General features: G+C 56.9%; 2 protein-coding genes and 1 pseudogene across 3 annotated transcripts in view; 2 read left to right on the top strand and 1 right to left on the bottom strand.

Moving 5' to 3' along the window:
* BMP8B (bone morphogenetic protein 8b) overlaps positions 1 to 16,701 on the top strand; it is a 30,817-nt gene extending 14,116 nt beyond the window's left edge. Inside the window, exons 2-7 of the mRNA XM_067725649.1 lie at positions 1,236 to 1,425; positions 1,865 to 2,013; positions 9,384 to 9,578; positions 10,365 to 10,444; positions 11,002 to 11,112; positions 12,947 to 16,701. Of these exons, the coding sequence (XP_067581750.1) occupies positions 1,236 to 1,425; positions 1,865 to 2,013; positions 9,384 to 9,578; positions 10,365 to 10,444; positions 11,002 to 11,112; positions 12,947 to 13,096 (875 nt within the window). The 3' untranslated portion in view covers positions 13,097 to 16,701. The remainder of the gene's footprint in view (positions 1 to 1,235; positions 1,426 to 1,864; positions 2,014 to 9,383; positions 9,579 to 10,364; positions 10,445 to 11,001; positions 11,113 to 12,946) is intronic.
* Positions 1 to 18,063, bottom strand: part of CAP1 (cyclase associated actin cytoskeleton regulatory protein 1) — a 359,457-nt gene that overhangs the window by 242,710 nt on the left and 98,684 nt on the right. The gene's annotated exons all lie outside the window — the stretch shown is intronic.
* On the top strand, positions 3,660 to 5,644 carry LOC137218563 (succinyl-CoA:3-ketoacid coenzyme A transferase 2, mitochondrial-like; annotated as a pseudogene).

The raw sequence follows: 18,063 nt of genomic DNA, 5'->3' as shown, positions 1-18,063 counted from the left end.
GAAAGTGACAGGAGGCTAAAGTGAGACGCTCTAAATATACTGTCCTGGGCATTTCCGGGCAGCTGGGGAAATATGGGGTTTATTCTGCTCCTGCGGTCTCTTGCCCAGACTGTTAGAGCAGCCCTGCCGCTGGCCTGCCTCGGGTCCCCTCCAGCCTGGGCTTTACCCTCGCCTCCACACATAGCTTCCACTCTACCCGTAAACCACACTCCCTTGCTGCCCAGAGCCCTGAGGCCCCATTGGCCAGAGCACAGCCCACGCTCCGAGGCCAGAATTCCAGCTCTCCGCAGTCAGGCCACAGCCAGACTTATGCCCTGAGCCGCACATTGCGGGATGGTGGGCGGCCCCAGCACCTCACACCTGTGCAGGACCTCTGCCTGGAATGTCTTCTCCCCCACCTTATCCACCTACCAAGAGTCAGTCCCATCCTTCAAGGCCAGTTCAGGTGTCACCTCCTCCGGGAAGCCTGCTCAGATCATGCCGTGGGACCCTCCAGCTTCCCCAGCACTTGACCCAGCATCTCCAGGAGCTGTCATCCTACCTCGCCTCTTCCTGGTTCTTTCCGTGTCTCCCTCCGGCCCCACTTTCTGCTTCCCCTTGATCCAAAGAGGGTCCTGCCGTCCTTCCACCCTTTGCTGGGCTTTATGGCTGTTGTTTTCCCTGCCGGTGCTGTCGTTCCGCGGCTCTAGGCCTTTGCTCAGGCTGGACCCTGCCTCTGCAGCGTCCTTCTCCCTTGACATCGTGGCAAATTCACTCTCACCCCTCAAGGCCCAGCTCCAAAGCCCTCTCTCCCCTCAACTCCCATCCACATACCGGCTGACTCCGGGAGCTCCGTCCTGCCCAAGTGCACTCAGCTATGTCCCTGCTGCCACCATGGCCCTTTTCTGCCTTGGGTCTGATGTCCATCTCCCCAGAGGAGGGACCTGCCCTGTGCCCATCTCTGGGTCCCAGAGCCAGCAGGGTGCTGAGCGGGGCAGGCTGGGTTTGGGGCTTGCGGACCAGACATGGACACTGCCCTTGTGGCACCGCCGTGTGCCAGGTGCCGTGCCAGGCGCCTCACGACACAGCTCCCCGAGCCCTCTCGGCACCCAGGAGGCAGAGCTGGGACAAGCCTGTTCTCGAGCAGGGAGCGGTCCCACCCAGACTGCCCAGGCCCCCAGATCCCACCCAGCCCTGCCCACCCCGGAGCCTGAGCTGGAACCACAAGTGACCGCCAGTCCCACTTTGTCTTGCAGTGGAACGGGACCACACCCTGGGCCACCAGGAGCCCCAGTGGAAGGAGTTCCGCTTTGACCTGACCCAGATCCCGGCGGGGGAGGCCGTCACGGCCGCGGAGTTCCGGATTTACAAGCTGCCCAGTACCCACCTGCTCAATTGGACTCTCCACGTCAGCATGTTCGAGGTGGTCCTGGAGCAGTCCAACAGGTGCCTGCCCTGTGCCCCGCGGGCCCGCTCAAGCCTCTGTCGGAGGGTCCAGCCCAACCCTGGGTGCCGGGGGGAACATTTCCCAGAGGACAGAAGGGGAGCTTCCTGGGCAGCCCACCCTCAAAGGACCAAGATGGTTGGCCCGAGGCCTCGTGTCACCGTGGGGAGAGGCCCAGCATCAGTCCTGGATTCAAGTCCCCATCCTACTGTCCTAGCTGTGGGACATGGGCAGGTCACTGAGCACCTGAGCCTCAGTTTCCGCATCTGTACCTGGGCACAGTAACACCTTTGTACGGTAGACGCAGTGAGAAAAGGCATGTAAGGCACCCAGGTCAGAGCCAGGCGGGGTAGATGCCCCACTAACGGTCCCCCAGGAGGGCACTGGAAACACAAAGGCAGCTGTGCCGGCCCTCGGTTAATTGTTCTTTCGTGTCCACAGGGAGTCTGACTTGTTCTTTTTGGATCTTCAGACGCTCCGATCTGGGGACGAGGGCTGGCTGGTGTTGGATGTGACAGCAGCCAGTGACCGCTGGCTCTTGAACCGTAACAAGGACCTGGGACTCCGCCTCTATGTGGAAACAGATGATGGTAAGACTCGGGTCAGCAGCGAACCTTCCCCTGGGGGCTCCTCCGAGGAAGCTGCTGGCGGCAGGCGCAGCTGGAGCCCCTCATGTGGCCCTGGAGGCCTGGAGAGGTATCCACCCCTCCGCGGGGGCTCAGTGGGTAGAGAGTGAGGTTCCCGCAGTGCAGGACAGCAGGAGACCCCCTACCCGCCGAGAGTCCCTCCTCTCCTTCTGCAGGACCAACAGCTGTGTTGCTCAGAGTGAGTCCATGTTTTCCCTCCCCAAGAAATGGGAGATTCTTTCTACTCTACGGAGCTGCCTTCTGCACCAGGAGTTTCCGTCCTGGGCTGGGGGAGAGGAAGCGCTCACACCCTCAGGCTCCGAGGCAGAGGCCTGGGTGTGAATCTCGGCTCTGCAGCCTTCTAACTCGGTGACCTTGGCAGGTTACTTACCTTCCTAAGCCTCGGTTTCCTCATCTGTAGAATGAGGATTCACACCTTCATTCATTTCGCAGGTGTTTGGGGGAGAGCCTCCTGGTGGGCCCAGGGTTGGTGTGTCTGTGGTACAGCGGGGGCCACAGGGGGCTGGGCAACGGCTGTGAGGAGGCTGAGAGAAGTGGGCAAAACAGTAACTCTGAAATAGATGTCATCTTATTTAATAGCAGTGGAGGGGGACAGGATCTGATTCAGCGTTCTATAAAACAACCCTCTGAGACACTCCCCCTCAAGGGGGTGTAGCATCTCTCCCCCTCCTTCAGTGTGGGCTGCACTTACACACTTGCTTCCCAAAGTATGCCGGGGGCTGGGGCAGTACCTTTGCAGGGGCAACCTGAGCGGCACCCCTCAGCCGGGTGCTCAGGCTCCCATGAACACGTCATGTAGCTCCCAGACACCCTTGATCTGACGGAGTGGGAACAGCACTTCACCTCCATGGTCTTCGTCCCCAAAACCCAGAACCCCAGTCTCACCATGAGAAAAACATCAGACAACCTGAAACTGAAGGACATTCTACAGAACACCTGCCTGACCAGTACTTCTCAAAACTGTCAAGGTCATCAGGAAACACGGGAGGTCTGAGAAACTGTAACAGCCCAGAGGTGCCTAAGGAGTTGTGATGACTATATGCCAATGTGGGACCCTGGGTGGGATCCTGGAAAAAAGACGCTGGAGAAAACTAATGAAATCTGAGTAGATCGTGATGTTTAGTAAATAATAAGATACCAGTATTGGTTGATTAGTTGTGACAAATGTGGTTCCAGGACAGTACGTGCTGGGGACACAGGTGTGGGAACCGCTGACGTGCAGGTGGATCTGGGGGCGGGGGAACGGGAGTAGCGCGCTGGGGAGGAAGGGTGACGATGGAGAGGAAGGAGACGGCGCCCAGGCTTCCCCGGAGGGACGTCGCCTCGGGGCCTCCGTGCGCCAGTCCCCGGATCCCTCCAGTCCCGCCTGACGGTCCGGACCGGTCCCGCCTCCCGCCTTCGCGGCCCGGGAAGCTCGGCGCCTCGGGCCCTCCGAGCGCGGAGACGGAGCGGGGCGGCGGGGGAGCCAGCCGGGCGGCCGCATCACCGCCGGGGGCCCCCTGCCCTGTGACGCGCGGGCGGGGCACGCACGGCCGCCGCCTGTCCCCGCTGGGCCCGGGGCCGGAGCCCCAACCGGAGCGGAGCGGACGATGGCAGCCCTGCGGCTCCTGGAGTCTGCGCTCGGGCGCCGGGTCCCCGCCGGCCGCTCGGTGCCCGCGCTGGCGACGGGCGGTGTGTGCGGCTTCGCCAGCAGCGCCCGCGCGCGTGCCAAGCCCTACGCGGACCCCGTGGAGGCCGTGAGAGACATCCCGGACGGCGCGAGGATCATGGTCCGGGGCTTCGGCCTCTGCGCGATCCCGGAGAACCTGATAGGGGCGCTGCTCAAGACCCGCGTGAAGGACTTGACCGTGGTCGGCAGCAATGTGGGGGAGGAGAACTTCGGGCTCGGCCTTTTCCTGGGAACCCACATCGTCTGCTCGTACTTGGTGGAGAACTCGCTCTGCGAGCACCGGTACCTGGCGGGCGAGCTGGAGCTGGAGATCACACCCCAGGGCACCCTGGCCGAGCGCATCCGCGCGGGGGGCGCCGGCGTGCCCGCCTTCCACACCCCCACGGCCTGCGGGACCCTGGCCCAGGAGGGAGGCCCACCCAGCAAGTACTTAGAGGACGGCCACATCGCCATCCTGAGTCCGCCCAGGGAGGTGAGGGAGTTCCACGGACAGCACTACCTTCTGGAGCACGACGTCACGGCCGATTTTGCTTTGGTGAAAGGGTGGAAGGCCGACCGGGCAGGAAACGTCATCTTCAGGGCCAGCGCCAGGAACTTCAACGTGCCCATGTGCAAAGCTGCGAGAACCTCAGTGGTGGAGATTGAAGAAATTGTGGACCTGGGGCCGTTTGCCCCAGAGGACATCCATGTTCCTAACATTTACTTAGAGGACATCCATGTTCCTAACATTTACTTAGATCGAGGAATACAGGGGGGAAAATATGAGAAAAGAAATGAGCGTTTAACGATGCGGAAAGAGGATGATGAAATATGCAAGTCTGCAGATAGTATAAGGACACGGATCCTCAAGCAGGCAGCTCTTGACTTTGAGGACGGCCTGTGTGCCAGTTTGGGCATAGGAATCCCTCTTCTGGCCACCAGCTACATCAGCCCCAGTATAACCGTTCATCTTCACAGTGAAAATGGAATCTTGGGCTTGGGTCCGTTCCCACTGAAAGAGGAGGTGGACGCAGATCTCAACAACGCGGGCAAGCACACAGTGATCCTTCTTCCTGGGGGCTGTTTTTTCTCCAGCGATGACTCATTTGCCATGATTTGAGGGGGACACATCGACCTAACCTTGCTGGGAGCCATGCAGGTTTCCAAATATGGTGACCTGGCTAACTGGATGATACCTGGCAAGAAGGTGAAAGGAATGGGGGGTGCGATGTCTGGTGTCCAGTACCAAGACCAGAGTGATGGTCACCATGGAGCACTCCACCAAGGCCAGTGAACCCAAAATTTTGGAGAAATGTACCATGCCGCTGAATGGAAAGCGGTGTGTGGACTGAATCATCACCGAGAAGGCCGTGTTTGACATGCCTGGAGGACTGGGCTTCCCTGGTGGCGCAGTGGTTGAGAATGCACCTGCCAATGCAGGGGACACGGGTTTGAGCCCTGGTCCGGGAAGGTCCCACTTGCAACAGAGCAACGCAGCACGTCTAAACCTAGCTGGAAAGTGAACCTTGGTCCCAGAGCGTGTGTTTCTCCCTTTAACCTCCTGGATTGCATCCTGAGAAAGCCTCAGTCACATTTCTGCATTTCACCAGCATCTGGCCGGCTTTCTCCTGCCATCCCAGACCGGCTGCCACTGGATAGGCTTTGTTCTCTCAAGAGGGACATGCCTTTAATTAAAAACAAAAGGAAAACAGAGGCACTGACCTTATATGTCCTGTGAGTTCTGAGAAAGCTCTGCTCCAATCACCCTGCTCCCTGTCTGTGATATTTACATTAAATTCTATACAGCTTGAGATGATCCCATGGGAAAGGTTTCACTGAAGTTCTTGCTCTTGTGAATGAATCATGAAACGTAGGGAAAAGTGATGGGGGAGGAACAACTCCACCCAGAGTCTGTGGAAGGCACCGTTTTAGTGTACTGGAACTATGAAACCATACACACATAAATGTGAATTCGTAACCAGGAGAAACGCTGTCTAAATGAAAGATTTTTTCCTCTGGCCCTATTGACTTTCCTTCTGGGGCCTTTCATTTTGTCACTAAGTTTTGTTTCCTTGTAGCCTCACCTCCTCTGCCTCTCACATTTCTCCTCCTCATAGCTAAATAGATGTCTCTAGAAGGGAAGCAAGACCGTCTAGGCGGCCAGTAAACTGGTAATAGGGGCAACTGAAGGGGGAGAGACTGTTTGGTGCCGACATTCCACCAGGAAGTCTCCTCTGTGAATAAACGGCTCGCCTGTGTGTGGCCAAAGGCTGCGGCTTAGGATGGGAGGAGTTCTACAAACCCGGGCGGTGGACTTAGATGGGTTTTCTCTTCTTAAATCATAGTGTTCCTGTGTCGTCCAGATCAGACACTTAGACCCTTCTTCTCTGTTACGGAGCCTAAACCAGCCTCTTGTTCATACTCCCTTGAAACCCATGAGGGGCAGTGACGTACTTCATCCTGAATCCACAGTCTCACACACTAGACAGAAAAAAATGAGTTTCCGTTTGCGTGCGTGTGTGCGTGCGTGTGTGGGGTTCAAACCCAGGCCTGCCATGGAGGCTGCGCTTTCTCAGTGCGGCTCTAGGGCTGCACAAAATGGATGGGAGCCCGTGGGTAAGAACGGGAAGCTCCAGCTGGTCAAGGAAGGCCTTTCAGAGAGGCTCCCTGCGGCCTCACCCTGACGGGAGGCCCGGATCCTGGAGTGGAGAGACAGTGCCCCTGAGGGGACAGCCACAGAGTGTCAGGGGACCGTGACCAGGCGGGCAGTGGATGGACGTCACTGAGTGGACTGTGCAGCACCTTCTGGGGAGGAGGACTGATCTGCCCTGCATGGTGGGAGACGTCTTCCAGCATCAGCCTGGGACAGGCAGAGGTTTCCAGAAGCAGACGAGTTAACAGGTTGTTAAACAGTAGAAAGAAGGAAAAGCATTGAGTTCCTAGTTCTCATGCGGTGAGGAAATAAATAACCTGTGGGACAAAAGCACACCTGGTCACAGCTGGATCCCCTCCAAGGGTTTCAGCCAGGCGTCCTGATTGTCCTTCAACGTGGCACTAGGGTCACATCCATGACCGCAGGCTGAGGCGGGGCAGGGGCTGCAGGGAAGGGGCAGGTGGCACCCAGAGGAGAAAGAGGCCTTGGGGAGAGATGGGAGCAATCTTGGCCTGGCCCAGGGGAGGGGGCATGAATCCCCAGGGCTGTGATAGGGCAGGGGAGCTGCCAAGACATCCGAGCCCTAACGGGGTAGACTCAGAAGTGGGGGGAGGCTGGAGGTGTCAGGGGCCTTCCTGGCCCAGAGGAGCAGCATCTTCATCTGGGTCTGCGTGCTGGGGGAGGCCACAGTGTGGCCCCCATCTCGAGGTGTGGCCACACATCCCACATCTCTCACAAAGGGGACAGCATGCCTGCCAGCACCCTCACAGTTCAGGTCTAGAGGCAGGGACCCTGGGCCTCAGAGGTTCCTGAAGTTCCTGCCTCTGCTTTCTGGAAAGGGTCCCGCCAGAGCCAGGCAGCCTGGGGGCCACCACCTGGACAGCCGGGGCCTGCCCTGTGACCCAATCTCTCTGCGCCCAGGAGACCCCAATACGATCCTTGACCAGACAGTCGCACAAGAAAAGCCTACAGTGAGCACAGCCTCGGGAGCACCGAAGGTCTCCCTGGCCTCTCAGTGGACAGGGCTCTCCAGGGACTCACAGGACAGGGCGGCTGCACACACAGGCCTGGAGGGCTGCCGGGCCAAGGCCGCTGCATGTGTCCACCAGGTGTGGAGCTCCGCTCCAGTGCCGCGTGGACGACAGCCGCCCGCCTGCCCCCGTCGCTCCACGGCCGCCTCCTGGTGCCCTCACGGGCCTTCCCTCTGTGGAAAGGCTGCTGTGTGTCTTGTGGCTCTGCATCCTCACGGGCCTGCTGTTCTTCCTCGTGACCCTAACCTGCCATGACCCAAACTCCCCGAATGGCTTCTCCCTGGGCCCCTTCCAGTGTCAGCTCCTGTCTCAGCAGGGTCATCCCTGAGTGGCACCTCTGATGGGCCCAGTGCATGTTTGTGGCAGGTGATGTCATAGGTCAAAGGTTAGTCTCTGGTCGATTAGTTGTTTAGTCAACTCTGGCCCATGGACTCAGGGCTAAAGCACAGCTGTGTAAGGGCCGGTGATGTCCCTGACCTGTAATGTGCAGTGGAGGATCATGAGACCCACTAAAAGAACACACATGTTTATGTATGTGCACATGTGTACACTAGCTGTATAAATGCACACGTGTGTGTACACATACATATATGGGCTTGTGTGTCTATGCCTGTGCATCACTGCTGCAACACTGGGGTGAAATGTACCTGGAAGTGGGATGTTCGGCCCTGGGTTTTAAGAAACATTAACAGTGAGCTTGTAGTCATGCCCTGTTGTTTAGTGTGAGAAAATTCCACAGGGAAAGGACATGAAGAGGTTCTATCACATTCTCATCTTTATGATGAAAGCCAGGAAATAACTTAAATGTCTAAAGATGAACTAATATCTAAATATTCAAATGTATCTACTCAAAGGAATTTTATACATTTGAAATGTTCATAGTTGAGACTTAACAACCAAGAAAATGTTTACGTGGAAAAATTGGGAAAAATACAGACTTCTTTCTTACGCTCACAATTTAAATTAACATATGAAAATATCCCAGAAAAATGAAAATGATGCGTTGTAGCAGGGGAGGGGTTTTATGGGTGATATTTTTTCTAAGGTTCTTTACAGTTGTTGTTATAATCACTTTGACAATTAAAACACAAGAGGTCATTGGAACTGCAAAGAGGTACAGGAAGATAGCTTTACTGGTGGAGGTGGCTTTTCCGGGGATGAGCAGTGTGTTTCTCCGGCCTCCTCAGGCTTTAGCAGCTGCGGGTAAAACCCCAGCTTTACCAGCATCACTGCTCCTAGGCTGAGGCCCCATCATGTCTCTGCCCACAGCCTTTTCTCTCTTTCTTCCTTTTCAAAGCACAAACCCACTGGTTGAGAACTTAAATGGATAAAAAGGGCTCTGGAATTAGATGCACGTGTCTGAACGTGGACTTGGGATAAATGTCTCTGCCCGCGGAGCCTGGGGTCTCGTTTGGGGGCGTCGGTGAGTGGCCTGCTCTTGGGCGGTGCTCAGCAGAGCAAGCACTGAGTCCTGGCAGCCGCTCCCGCCAGCCGGGTGTTGTGAATCCTACACTGATCCCCAGAAAGGATGGGGTGGAAGGTAGAACTCGGGCCTCGGGGCCCCGAGATGGATGGGAACCCTGGTTCTGAGAGTCCCCGGTAGTGGTGCTCTGAGCCGTCACCGAGGGGCTCTGATGCTTCTCAGGGAAATGATGGGTCTGGCGTCACCATGAAGACTGGCTGAGATCATCACGTGAACTGACTGAAAGCTGTAAAGCGCTGTCACAACGGGCGGTGCCCTGGACCATCACTAATCCCGAGCCTGTGCTCCCAAGGACCCTCCCCCGCTCCTGCAGACCTGCCCGCTGGGGGCTGGGGCTGGACTTGGGACTCGGGTCTTCAGAGGAGGAAACCGAGGCCCAGTGGGTCCCCTGCAGCCTCAGGCTCCATGCTCCTGGCCCGCCCACAGAGAGGTTCCTGCTGTGTCCCCGTGCAGGGCCCCACCCTCGAGTGACGGTCCTCTCTGCTCTTTCCGTCTCAGGGCACAGCGTGGATCCTGGCCTGGCCGGTCTGCTGGGGCAACAGGCACCGCGCTCCCAACAGCCTTTCGTGGTCACCTTTTTCAGGGCGAGCCCCGGCCCCGTCCGAGCCCCTCGGGCGGTGAGGCCCCTGAGGAGGAGGCTGCCGAAAAGAACCAACGAGCTGCCGCCCCCAAACAAACTGCCGGGGATCTTCGGTGAGGTTGGAGACCAGGTGGTGGGGACAGAACCCTCCTGGCTTCAGTGGGGTCATGCTCATGGTCAGTCACCCAGCCACCTTTCCTGACACCACTTTGCCCCTGCACCCTGGGGACCAGCCACTGCACGGTCTCCAGGGCTCTGAGTATCTGCCCTCACCGCCCCTGCTGCCCTGAAGTCCCTTCCTGCCCTCCCTGGCTCACCAGGCCCCACCCACCCCCCCGTCAAAATCAGGTGCCCCTGGTGGCCCTCGGTGCTGCCCCGGGCGCCCTGCAGGATCCAAGCGTTTCTGTGAAGGTGTCCCTACCGGGCCAAGCCCCTTGGGATCAGAGCCCCCTGGTGCCCTCCTTTCCTTCACGGGGAGCCAGGCTTTGCTTGGCCTCAGTGGGAGCCACTTGTCCTGTGGAATGGGCGTGGCTGGAGAGGCGGATGAGGTCAGGGGTGTCTCCGGAGGAAAGGAGGAGGGGCTGCTGGGCGGCAGAGGGTCCCCGGACTGCTGAGTGGACCATGGGGAGTCACAGGCTGAAAGTCAGGGGAGGCTGGGCTGAGCGTGGGGTGACTGTAACCACGGGGAATCATCTGGAGCCGTCGAAGGTTCTTGACCAGGGTCACGGCGCCAGCAGAGCTGCAGAGATGGGCTTTATGAGACCAAATGGGTTAGTTTCCCATCGTTCATTTACTCAACAAATGAGCCCATCAGGGCATCCCCCACCTCAGGAGCTCCCCGTGGTAGGTGCACAAAGCAGGAACCTCAGCAAAGACCTCGCCCCTTCTGTCCCCCGCAGACGACGTCCACGGCTCCCACGGCCGACAGGTGTGCCGTCGGCATGAGCTCTATGTCAGCTTCCAGGACCTTGGCTGGCTGGTAATTCCTGACTCTCCTTCTTTCCTAAATGACAGTCCCCACCTTGAAGATGGCAAGTGTATGTCCAAGAGGAGGTAGAAACGTGGGGGATTTGCATTTTCTTGTTTTATTTTCCTCTGTGTTTTTCCAAGTTCTCTAAAGGGAGAATGTGTTGCTTCTGTAGTGAAAAGTGCTTTTTTTGTGAAAACCATGAAAATGGAGACTGTCTGAATCCTTAGCCATAAAATGTCAGAGCTGCAGCAGGAAAACTGAGGCCAGGGTGGGCAGTGCCACTGGCCTTTGCTGTGACTGGGGGTGGGCTGGGAGGACGAAGCTGAGCGCTGATGGCGCATGAAGGGGACGGAGATCGTGCCCAGCCCTGTCTGCTGAGGGTCTTCTGGTGGATGTCAGACCTCTGGGGGAAACTGCCCTGGGAGGGGCCCGAGGGTGGGCTGGTGGGCCCTGAGGCTGAGGGAGGGTAAGGGGCAGCCCTGAGTTGTGCTGTGACAGGTGCTGGACTGGGGGGCTCGGGAGGGGCACATGGATGGGACTCACCTTCTCCCATTACCTGCCCCCAGGACTGGGTCATCGCCCCCCAAGGCTACTCAGCCTATTACTGTGAAGGGGAGTGCTCCTTCCCACTGGACTCCTGCATGAATGCCACCAACCACGCCATCCTGCAGTCCCTGGTCAGTACCGTGTCCCTCTGCCTGGACGCCCAGGGGAGGGGTTTGCGGAGGAGAGGGGCGCGTGCAACCAGCAGGTGATGGCAGCACTGCTGTGTCAGGGAGCTTTCTCTACATGGAAACCTTTCTGCGTGCACGTGCAGTGAAATCCCACAGCCGTGCAGAAACTGGTCCCCGTATGGGCCACCCCCAACCCATGCACCTGAAGACACGTGCACGTGGGGGACTTGCACGTCCATGCGGTGGGTACCAGACTTACAAAGGCCCGCCTGCTGGTGGTCAGAGGCACAGCCCGTGCATGATAGGCGGGCATCCCACACGGCTACTTGTGCCGTCGGAACACACACGTGCACCATGTTCACTGGCACGTTCGGCCTCCTGTGTGTCACACACTCCCTCAGGGTCGGGGTGGGTGACACACGTGTGGGTTCTGCCCCCTCTTCCTGTGCAGGAGTCCCCAGGTACCCCGTGCCCTTCTGGTTTCCCCTCCTGTTCCTTTCCCGTTGGCTTTTTTTTCTGGGTCCCTCTGGGCTCTTTGTGTCTCTACAGGCTTTTGATGCCCCGGTGTCTGGGGAAACTAAATGCTGAAAAAGTTTCTAATAGGAACACTGTTGCTGCTGCTTATTGCTAAGTGTTTTAAATGCTTTTTAGTGCTGAGGCTTCTTTCTAGAACATTGACCTGGACACTGTAGTTACAGGTTGTTCAAGGTGATGCCCTAGAGCAAATGAGTTAAGGCAGCATGGACCCCAGGATAATGCCTCCTTTCCCAATGGTCACATGGGATTTGCTGGACCCCTGGGGAGCTGCCTTCCTTGAAGAAGGTCAGGGGTGATGGAGCCTGTCCTGGCAGCAGGCTGCTCAGAGCTGGGGCTTCTGGGGTAAGGCTGGGCTCTGGGGACCGGGGGCCAGGCTGCCGGACAGGGCCCCCCATGAGATGGCTTCGCCCAGGTCCTGCTCAGCGGCCTCCGTGAGGCCTGGGAGGTCCCGGTGGATGGAAGCAGGTTCCCTTTTCTCTCCAGCCCCTGACAGGCTGGACAGGCCCTTCCATGTGGGGCCCCGATGAAGAGTCCAGGGTGAACGGCAGCTCATCCTGCCGAGTCTCCAGATAAATATTTTTGTGGAGGCTGCAAGAGCTCACTCAGTCGGGCTGTCTTTAGGGGTAGAGCTGTTTGGAGGAGGGTAACGGAATCCCCGTGCCAGGTTCCAGTCGTGCCACGGCCTTGGCTTCAGCCATGGAACTGGGCAGGTGACTCGGTCCCTGTGCCCTCAGTGGTCATCTGCCCAGAACAATCCCTGCCTAGAAATCGTTAGGAGGGGTGGAGGTGCTTTGAGAAACAACAGTGTCGGACACCCCAAGGGTGAGCCTAGAAGTCTGGCCGCTAGCACGTGTAACACGGACCTTCACTGGCTCCCAGTCTGGAGGGGGAGACGGACCAGAAACAGCTCATGCGGACAAGACACGATCAGGGACGTTGCAGAAGCGCAGGGAGAAGAGAGGAGCAGAGGGGACCCCGGGGGCGGCGCTGCAGGGGCGCAGGCAGGACCTGGGACACGTGCGGGGGGCCAGCAGGGTCAGGGTCGTCCTGTCTGACGGGAGGGGCTGTGACAGAAGCCACAGGTGCCCTGGCTGGGTCTGAGGGCAGCGGCGGGGCGGGGGAGGGGTGGGGGTGGCCAGGGGGGCGGGGCCGGGGCAGAGTTCGCGCCAGCACCTGCCGGGCTGCGGGGCGAGATGGCGCCGGGGAGGGGCGAGCGGCTGCAGCCGAGCGGCAGGAGCTGGGGGCTGGGACGGGGTCCCCGCGGTTCTCACGCCTCTGCCTGCCGCCCCCTCCCCGCCAGGTGCACCTGATGAAGCCTGACGCGGTGCCCAAGGCGTGCTGCGCGCCCACCAAGCTGAGCGCCACCTCCGTGCTCTACTACGACAGCAGCAACAACGTCATCCTGCGCAAGCACCGCAACATGGTGGTCCGCGCCTGCGGCTGCCACTGAGGCCCCACCCCGCCTGCTGCGCCGCCCCTACCGGGTCAGGTCAGCCCACTGCAGGGGGCACCCCCTAATGCCTTCACAGCTCAGGCAGGGCGGCAGCGAGGGCGCCCCTCCGCTGCCCACATCCTGCCAGGGGCTGGTCCTTCCCTGGCCCCTCTGCCCCGCCCCCGCCCGGCGCCTGAGGCGGTGGTGGAACTCCGGCCTGGCGGTCTGCGTCCGCAGCAGGGTCCTACCCCAGCCCCCTCCCCAGAGGCACGGGCTGACCGTTCTTTGGGGTTGGCAGAGAGTCCTGTCTGAGGACCTGCCCTTGTCCACTGCTGGCCTAGCTGTGGGCGGATGTGGGACGAACTCAGAGGCACCTGCAGCCCAGGATGGCCACCTCAGGCCCTTCCCCGTCCACGACAGGGTCTGGGGATGTGTAGACAGGTCCTGGTCCATCTCCAGTTGCCTGCCCTTCCCAGGTGCAAAACTGGGCATTTCTGGGCACTTCTGTTAGAGTGTGGAGTTGCCCTCGGTGGGCTATATTTGTGGATCTGAATTACCAAACCACTGGCCACAAGGAGGCATGTGGGTCGCCTCCAGAAAGATCTAAATGGACAGCATGATTTAGGGCCAAGGCCGATGGCATTCATCTTCCCTGTCTTCCTCCCTTGACCTGCCTCTGCTGTCTGGGGAAGACGTGCAGGGCATGGACACTTCAGGGAAACAAAAAATCCTGGGGGCTTTATTGACCCCGTCTGTCTGTCACCATGTTGAACCATCAGGAGTTCAGGTCTGTGGAAGTTATCTTTTTGCTGAGCCAAGTATGGTGGATACATCGGGTGGCCCAGGGTGACAATGCCCAGCACGGGTGACATAGTTTCCCTTAACCTTCTGCACGGCAGTCATCGATAATCAACCTTGATATTTTTTCTTTCAAATCTGGATAGAATTTCAAAATGACCAGCACAGAACTCCAGGTGGCCACCACCAACAGGTTAGAGTTGGCATGTGGAGTGAAAACTCTCTGCCATCTCCTGCCTCCAGTGCTCTGGGACACGGGGCAGCCTGGGGCCAGGCGTGGAGCGAGGGCAAGGCTTGTTAGCACCTGCCCGTGTCCAGAAGCTGTCAGAACAGACTGTTCAACCAAGTCTGCGTCACCCTGTGTGCCCAGGAGCCCTGTCCTGTCTCTCGGGGCCTGTGAGCCAGAGAAAAGGCCCCGGTCCCAGGGGAGTGACAGGCGGCAATTAAGCTGAGCTGGGTGGGGCGGTTCCCGGAAACCTCTGCTCTCCTTGGAGCGGCCGCCGGCAGCTGGAGTGTTTATTTGATTTCTGACTTGGTAAGCCTGTAATTTACCTGGTGGAGCGGACTGCGTCCAGCTGCCCGAACCCTGAAATACTGTGTCATTAAAAGCACAGCCTGGGCCCGCCCCAACCCACGGGCACAGCCCAGGACGTGCAGTCCTGGAATTCACTCTGCGCCCCAAGGAAGGGCTCCGGGAGCGCAGGTCTGGCAGCAGGGGTGAAGGCTGGGGCCTTGCTGCAGGACAGCAGCCCCTCCGCCTGGACCTGGGAGGGCCTCTGGGAGCCAGTGCACAGGAAGAGACCCTCCCCATGGACACAGGAGACTGGAAAATGGTGAGCTCCCCATCAGTGTAGGGATCTAAGCTCTGGCCTACATGTTAGGGAACATGACTTGGTGGCTTCCTCCTCTGGGCCTATTTCCCATCTGTAACATGAAACATGGACTTTTTGATCTGAAAAGGGCCTTCAGCCAGGGAATCTGTCTGCCAACCCTGTCTCACACTGAGCCCAGAGGCAGCCTGGTAACCCTGAACACGGAGCTCAGGTGGCCATCACGAATCAGAGCTGGCACGTAACATGGAACCTGTTTGTTATTCTAGTACTTACCTAACAGTTCTCTCTTCCCAACATGGAGGATTGTCTCTTAGGTAAATATAAATCTTAAATTAGCAGATTATTTTGAGAACTAACTTTTTTCACTTGAAAATTTTTACTTGTAATTTTCTGAATTTCAAATTGTTTTTTATTGCGGAAGTGGGAAAATCAAAACATGTTAGCTCACCAGCTACAAATTACTGAAAAAAATGGTAGTCTTAATGGTAGTTTCATCAATGACTACCATTAAAATGGAATTGACAACTAATTTTTTTGACAATTTTTTTTTTTTTTTTTTTGGCGGTACGCGGGCCTCTCACTGTTGTGGCCTCTCCCGTTGCGGAGCACAGGCTCCGGACACGCAGGCTCAGCGGCCATGGCTCATGGGCCCAGCCGCTCCGCGGCATGTAGGATCTTCCCGGACCGGGGCGCGAACCCGCGTCCCCTGCATCGGCAGGCGGACTCTCAACCACTGCGCCACCAGGGAAGCCCCGACAATCTTTTAATTTGGTATTTTTAGGCCCAGCCAGTGATTAGCTTGGTCGGGTACACCAAGAATGTCTGTCATATTATCCAAAGGTTGGTAGATGTGGAGTACACCTCATCTACCAATCAAGCTGTGCACAGCAGGAGTGGAGTTACAACCCTTTTTCAAGCAGAACAACTGAAAAACAGTAAGTTATTGCTTATGTACCTGGCCGTCAGACTTTCAGCAACTTTTGCCATCCAGTTACCAAATGAAACCAAATAGGAAAAGCCCCGAGGAGTGGAACAGTTGTGAATGGACACGAAGCCCATGTATGTTATCCCGAGAGTTATCTGTTTGCTTAGCCAAGCATTGCAGCTGCAGTACCCTTGCTCAGGGCCTGGCTTGTTTACCTGGCCAGACTAGAATAAATAAGGGTGGTCAATTCAGACCCACTGACAGCAGTAAGAAATCAGTGACAGTTGATAGGCAGGGAGGACACGTAGGAAAAAAGCCTAAGGTGAAATGCACAACAGTTTTGGTGTTTGCAGTGCAATCCCGGCCTCAAGACCAAGTCATCATAATGTGAGGTTCACTGTCTTCAAACTGAGATAGGTAGTAACATGTTCTGGAAAAATCCCTAAGAAATAGGAAAAGAGGCAGCACAGCAAGAGTACAGATTTTTGGAGCCAAATGGATTTGAATCCTCGTTCTTCTTCCTCTGTAGAGCAGGATACTGGCTTTCCTTCCAAGCTATTTAAAAAAAGATCATATGTGGACACAAACATTTAGGACAACATCTGGCATGTAAATGCTTAACAACTGGTACCTGTTGATATTATTACAAATGAATTTGCTAGTTTTGAGCCCCTTCCGTGCTTGTCCACTAAACCTCTCCTCCTCCCGGAATGTATCCTGTGGTGTTTTATTTCAGAGCTGTGCTTTTCCCACCGCAATCCTTTGAGGGCAGGACTTGTGTTCTCACCTGCTTTAAAGGTCTGGGACAAGTGCCCAGTTATGCAGGCCAGGGCTGTGACACTGTGCTCTGTGTTCCCAGAGACAAGGGGATCCCAGTGGCCTGCTGAGGGTACTCAGCACCACCAGGTGCCCTTTTGGCAGTTTAAACAGGGGTTGTCCATCCCAAGTGTTATTCCTTATGAGGAGGCCTTTTGTGAGCATTTGACCCACTTTTTTAGAAAATGTGCTTTTCATTTATTACAAAAGTAATGCAGTTTTGGAGAAAAGTTTGGAAAAAATAAAACAATTCAAATCACTATAATCCTCTAAGTCAGATAAACATGCTAGAAAAATTTTGAATTTATTTCTAGGCTTTTTTCTTAGAATACATATAAAATATAGATGTTTACATATTACAGATAGGTATTTGTACAAAATTGGGATCATACTGTATTATATAAACTGCTTTAGATGTGCTTTTCCCGTTTTATTATATGGTGTAATTTTCCCTGTTAATAAATATATTTTGAAAATATGGCTGTCTAGTTTTCTATCACCTAACTCCATAAGACTCAGTTTTCACCACTAAAAAGTAGGTCCCACAACCTCTTTCTTGTGCTGGCAGCATCTGGAGCAGACACGCTGTGAGAAAGTCCAGCAGTCACAGGACTGGTCCCAGGGCTACACCCCCAGGTCTGTTCCTCCATGCAGCCGTCACAGGGCCTGCACAGATGGGGCCCGGCCCTGGAGGAGCTAGTGAGGAGATGCATGAGCAAAGCCAAGCCCCGTGTTCTCAGTCCTGGTGCTGGAGCAACAGGGCAATGGAAACGTGGACGGGGAGGCCAGGCAGTCCCAGGAAGGCAGCTTTGACCTTCAGCCTGCAGCAAAGGCCCACAGCGCCCCGGGTCCACTTCCCACAAGCCAGAGCCCTCCTGATCAACAGAGGGTCAGTGCTGTGCTGTGACTGGTTGAGCGAGGTGGCTGGGCCACTGCTCCCCAGACTCTGGGCTCCCTGTCCTGCCTGGCAGAATAGGGCCCAGACCAACCATGGAGACCATGACTCTGTCTTCCCACAGGCCTGGGGTTGCCCTGCTGTAGACTGAGGCTAGAGCTCAGGAAACACCCCAGGACTCCATTATGACTGATGGGGAGATGGCCACGCTTCCGACCCCAGCTCTGCCATGTCATCCTGGGGGACCTGGACAGTCGTGTCACCTGAGCCTTGGTTGACCTCTGCACAGGGTTCTGGTGTGGAAACAGTGAGTTAACACCTGTGGACACCCAGAGGGGCACTGGGAAGGCCACTGTAGCTCCAAACCCACTGAGCTTCACAACCTGCTGGCTGGTCTCAACCTCGCTAGGCTATCAGGAGTCGGTCCTCTCTTGGGGGGCTGGCTGTACTAAGCTCTTCATACATACCCTTTCTTGGCTCTTATAAAAGCCCTGAAGTTGCTGCCATCACCCTGCTTCACTAAAGCCTGCCCTAACGCTATGGGCAGTCAGGTAGACTGACCTGTGACGGCCACAGTCTGCACTCAGAGGGGGCACCTGGGCCTTGAGGTGGGGGGTCTCTTTTGGCAGCTCCATAAGGATCAGGGGTAACTGTGGTACATCTGAGGCCCGAGGAGACAGAAACCTGGTCAGCTGCAGCCAAGGGGGCTCAGCCGAGG

This window comes from Pseudorca crassidens, chromosome 2, assembly GCF_039906515.1.
Source record: "Pseudorca crassidens isolate mPseCra1 chromosome 2, mPseCra1.hap1, whole genome shotgun sequence".
NCBI classification, from domain to species: Eukaryota; Metazoa; Chordata; class Mammalia; order Artiodactyla; family Delphinidae; genus Pseudorca; species Pseudorca crassidens.
This window is presented reverse-complemented; position numbering and strand designations above follow the sequence as displayed.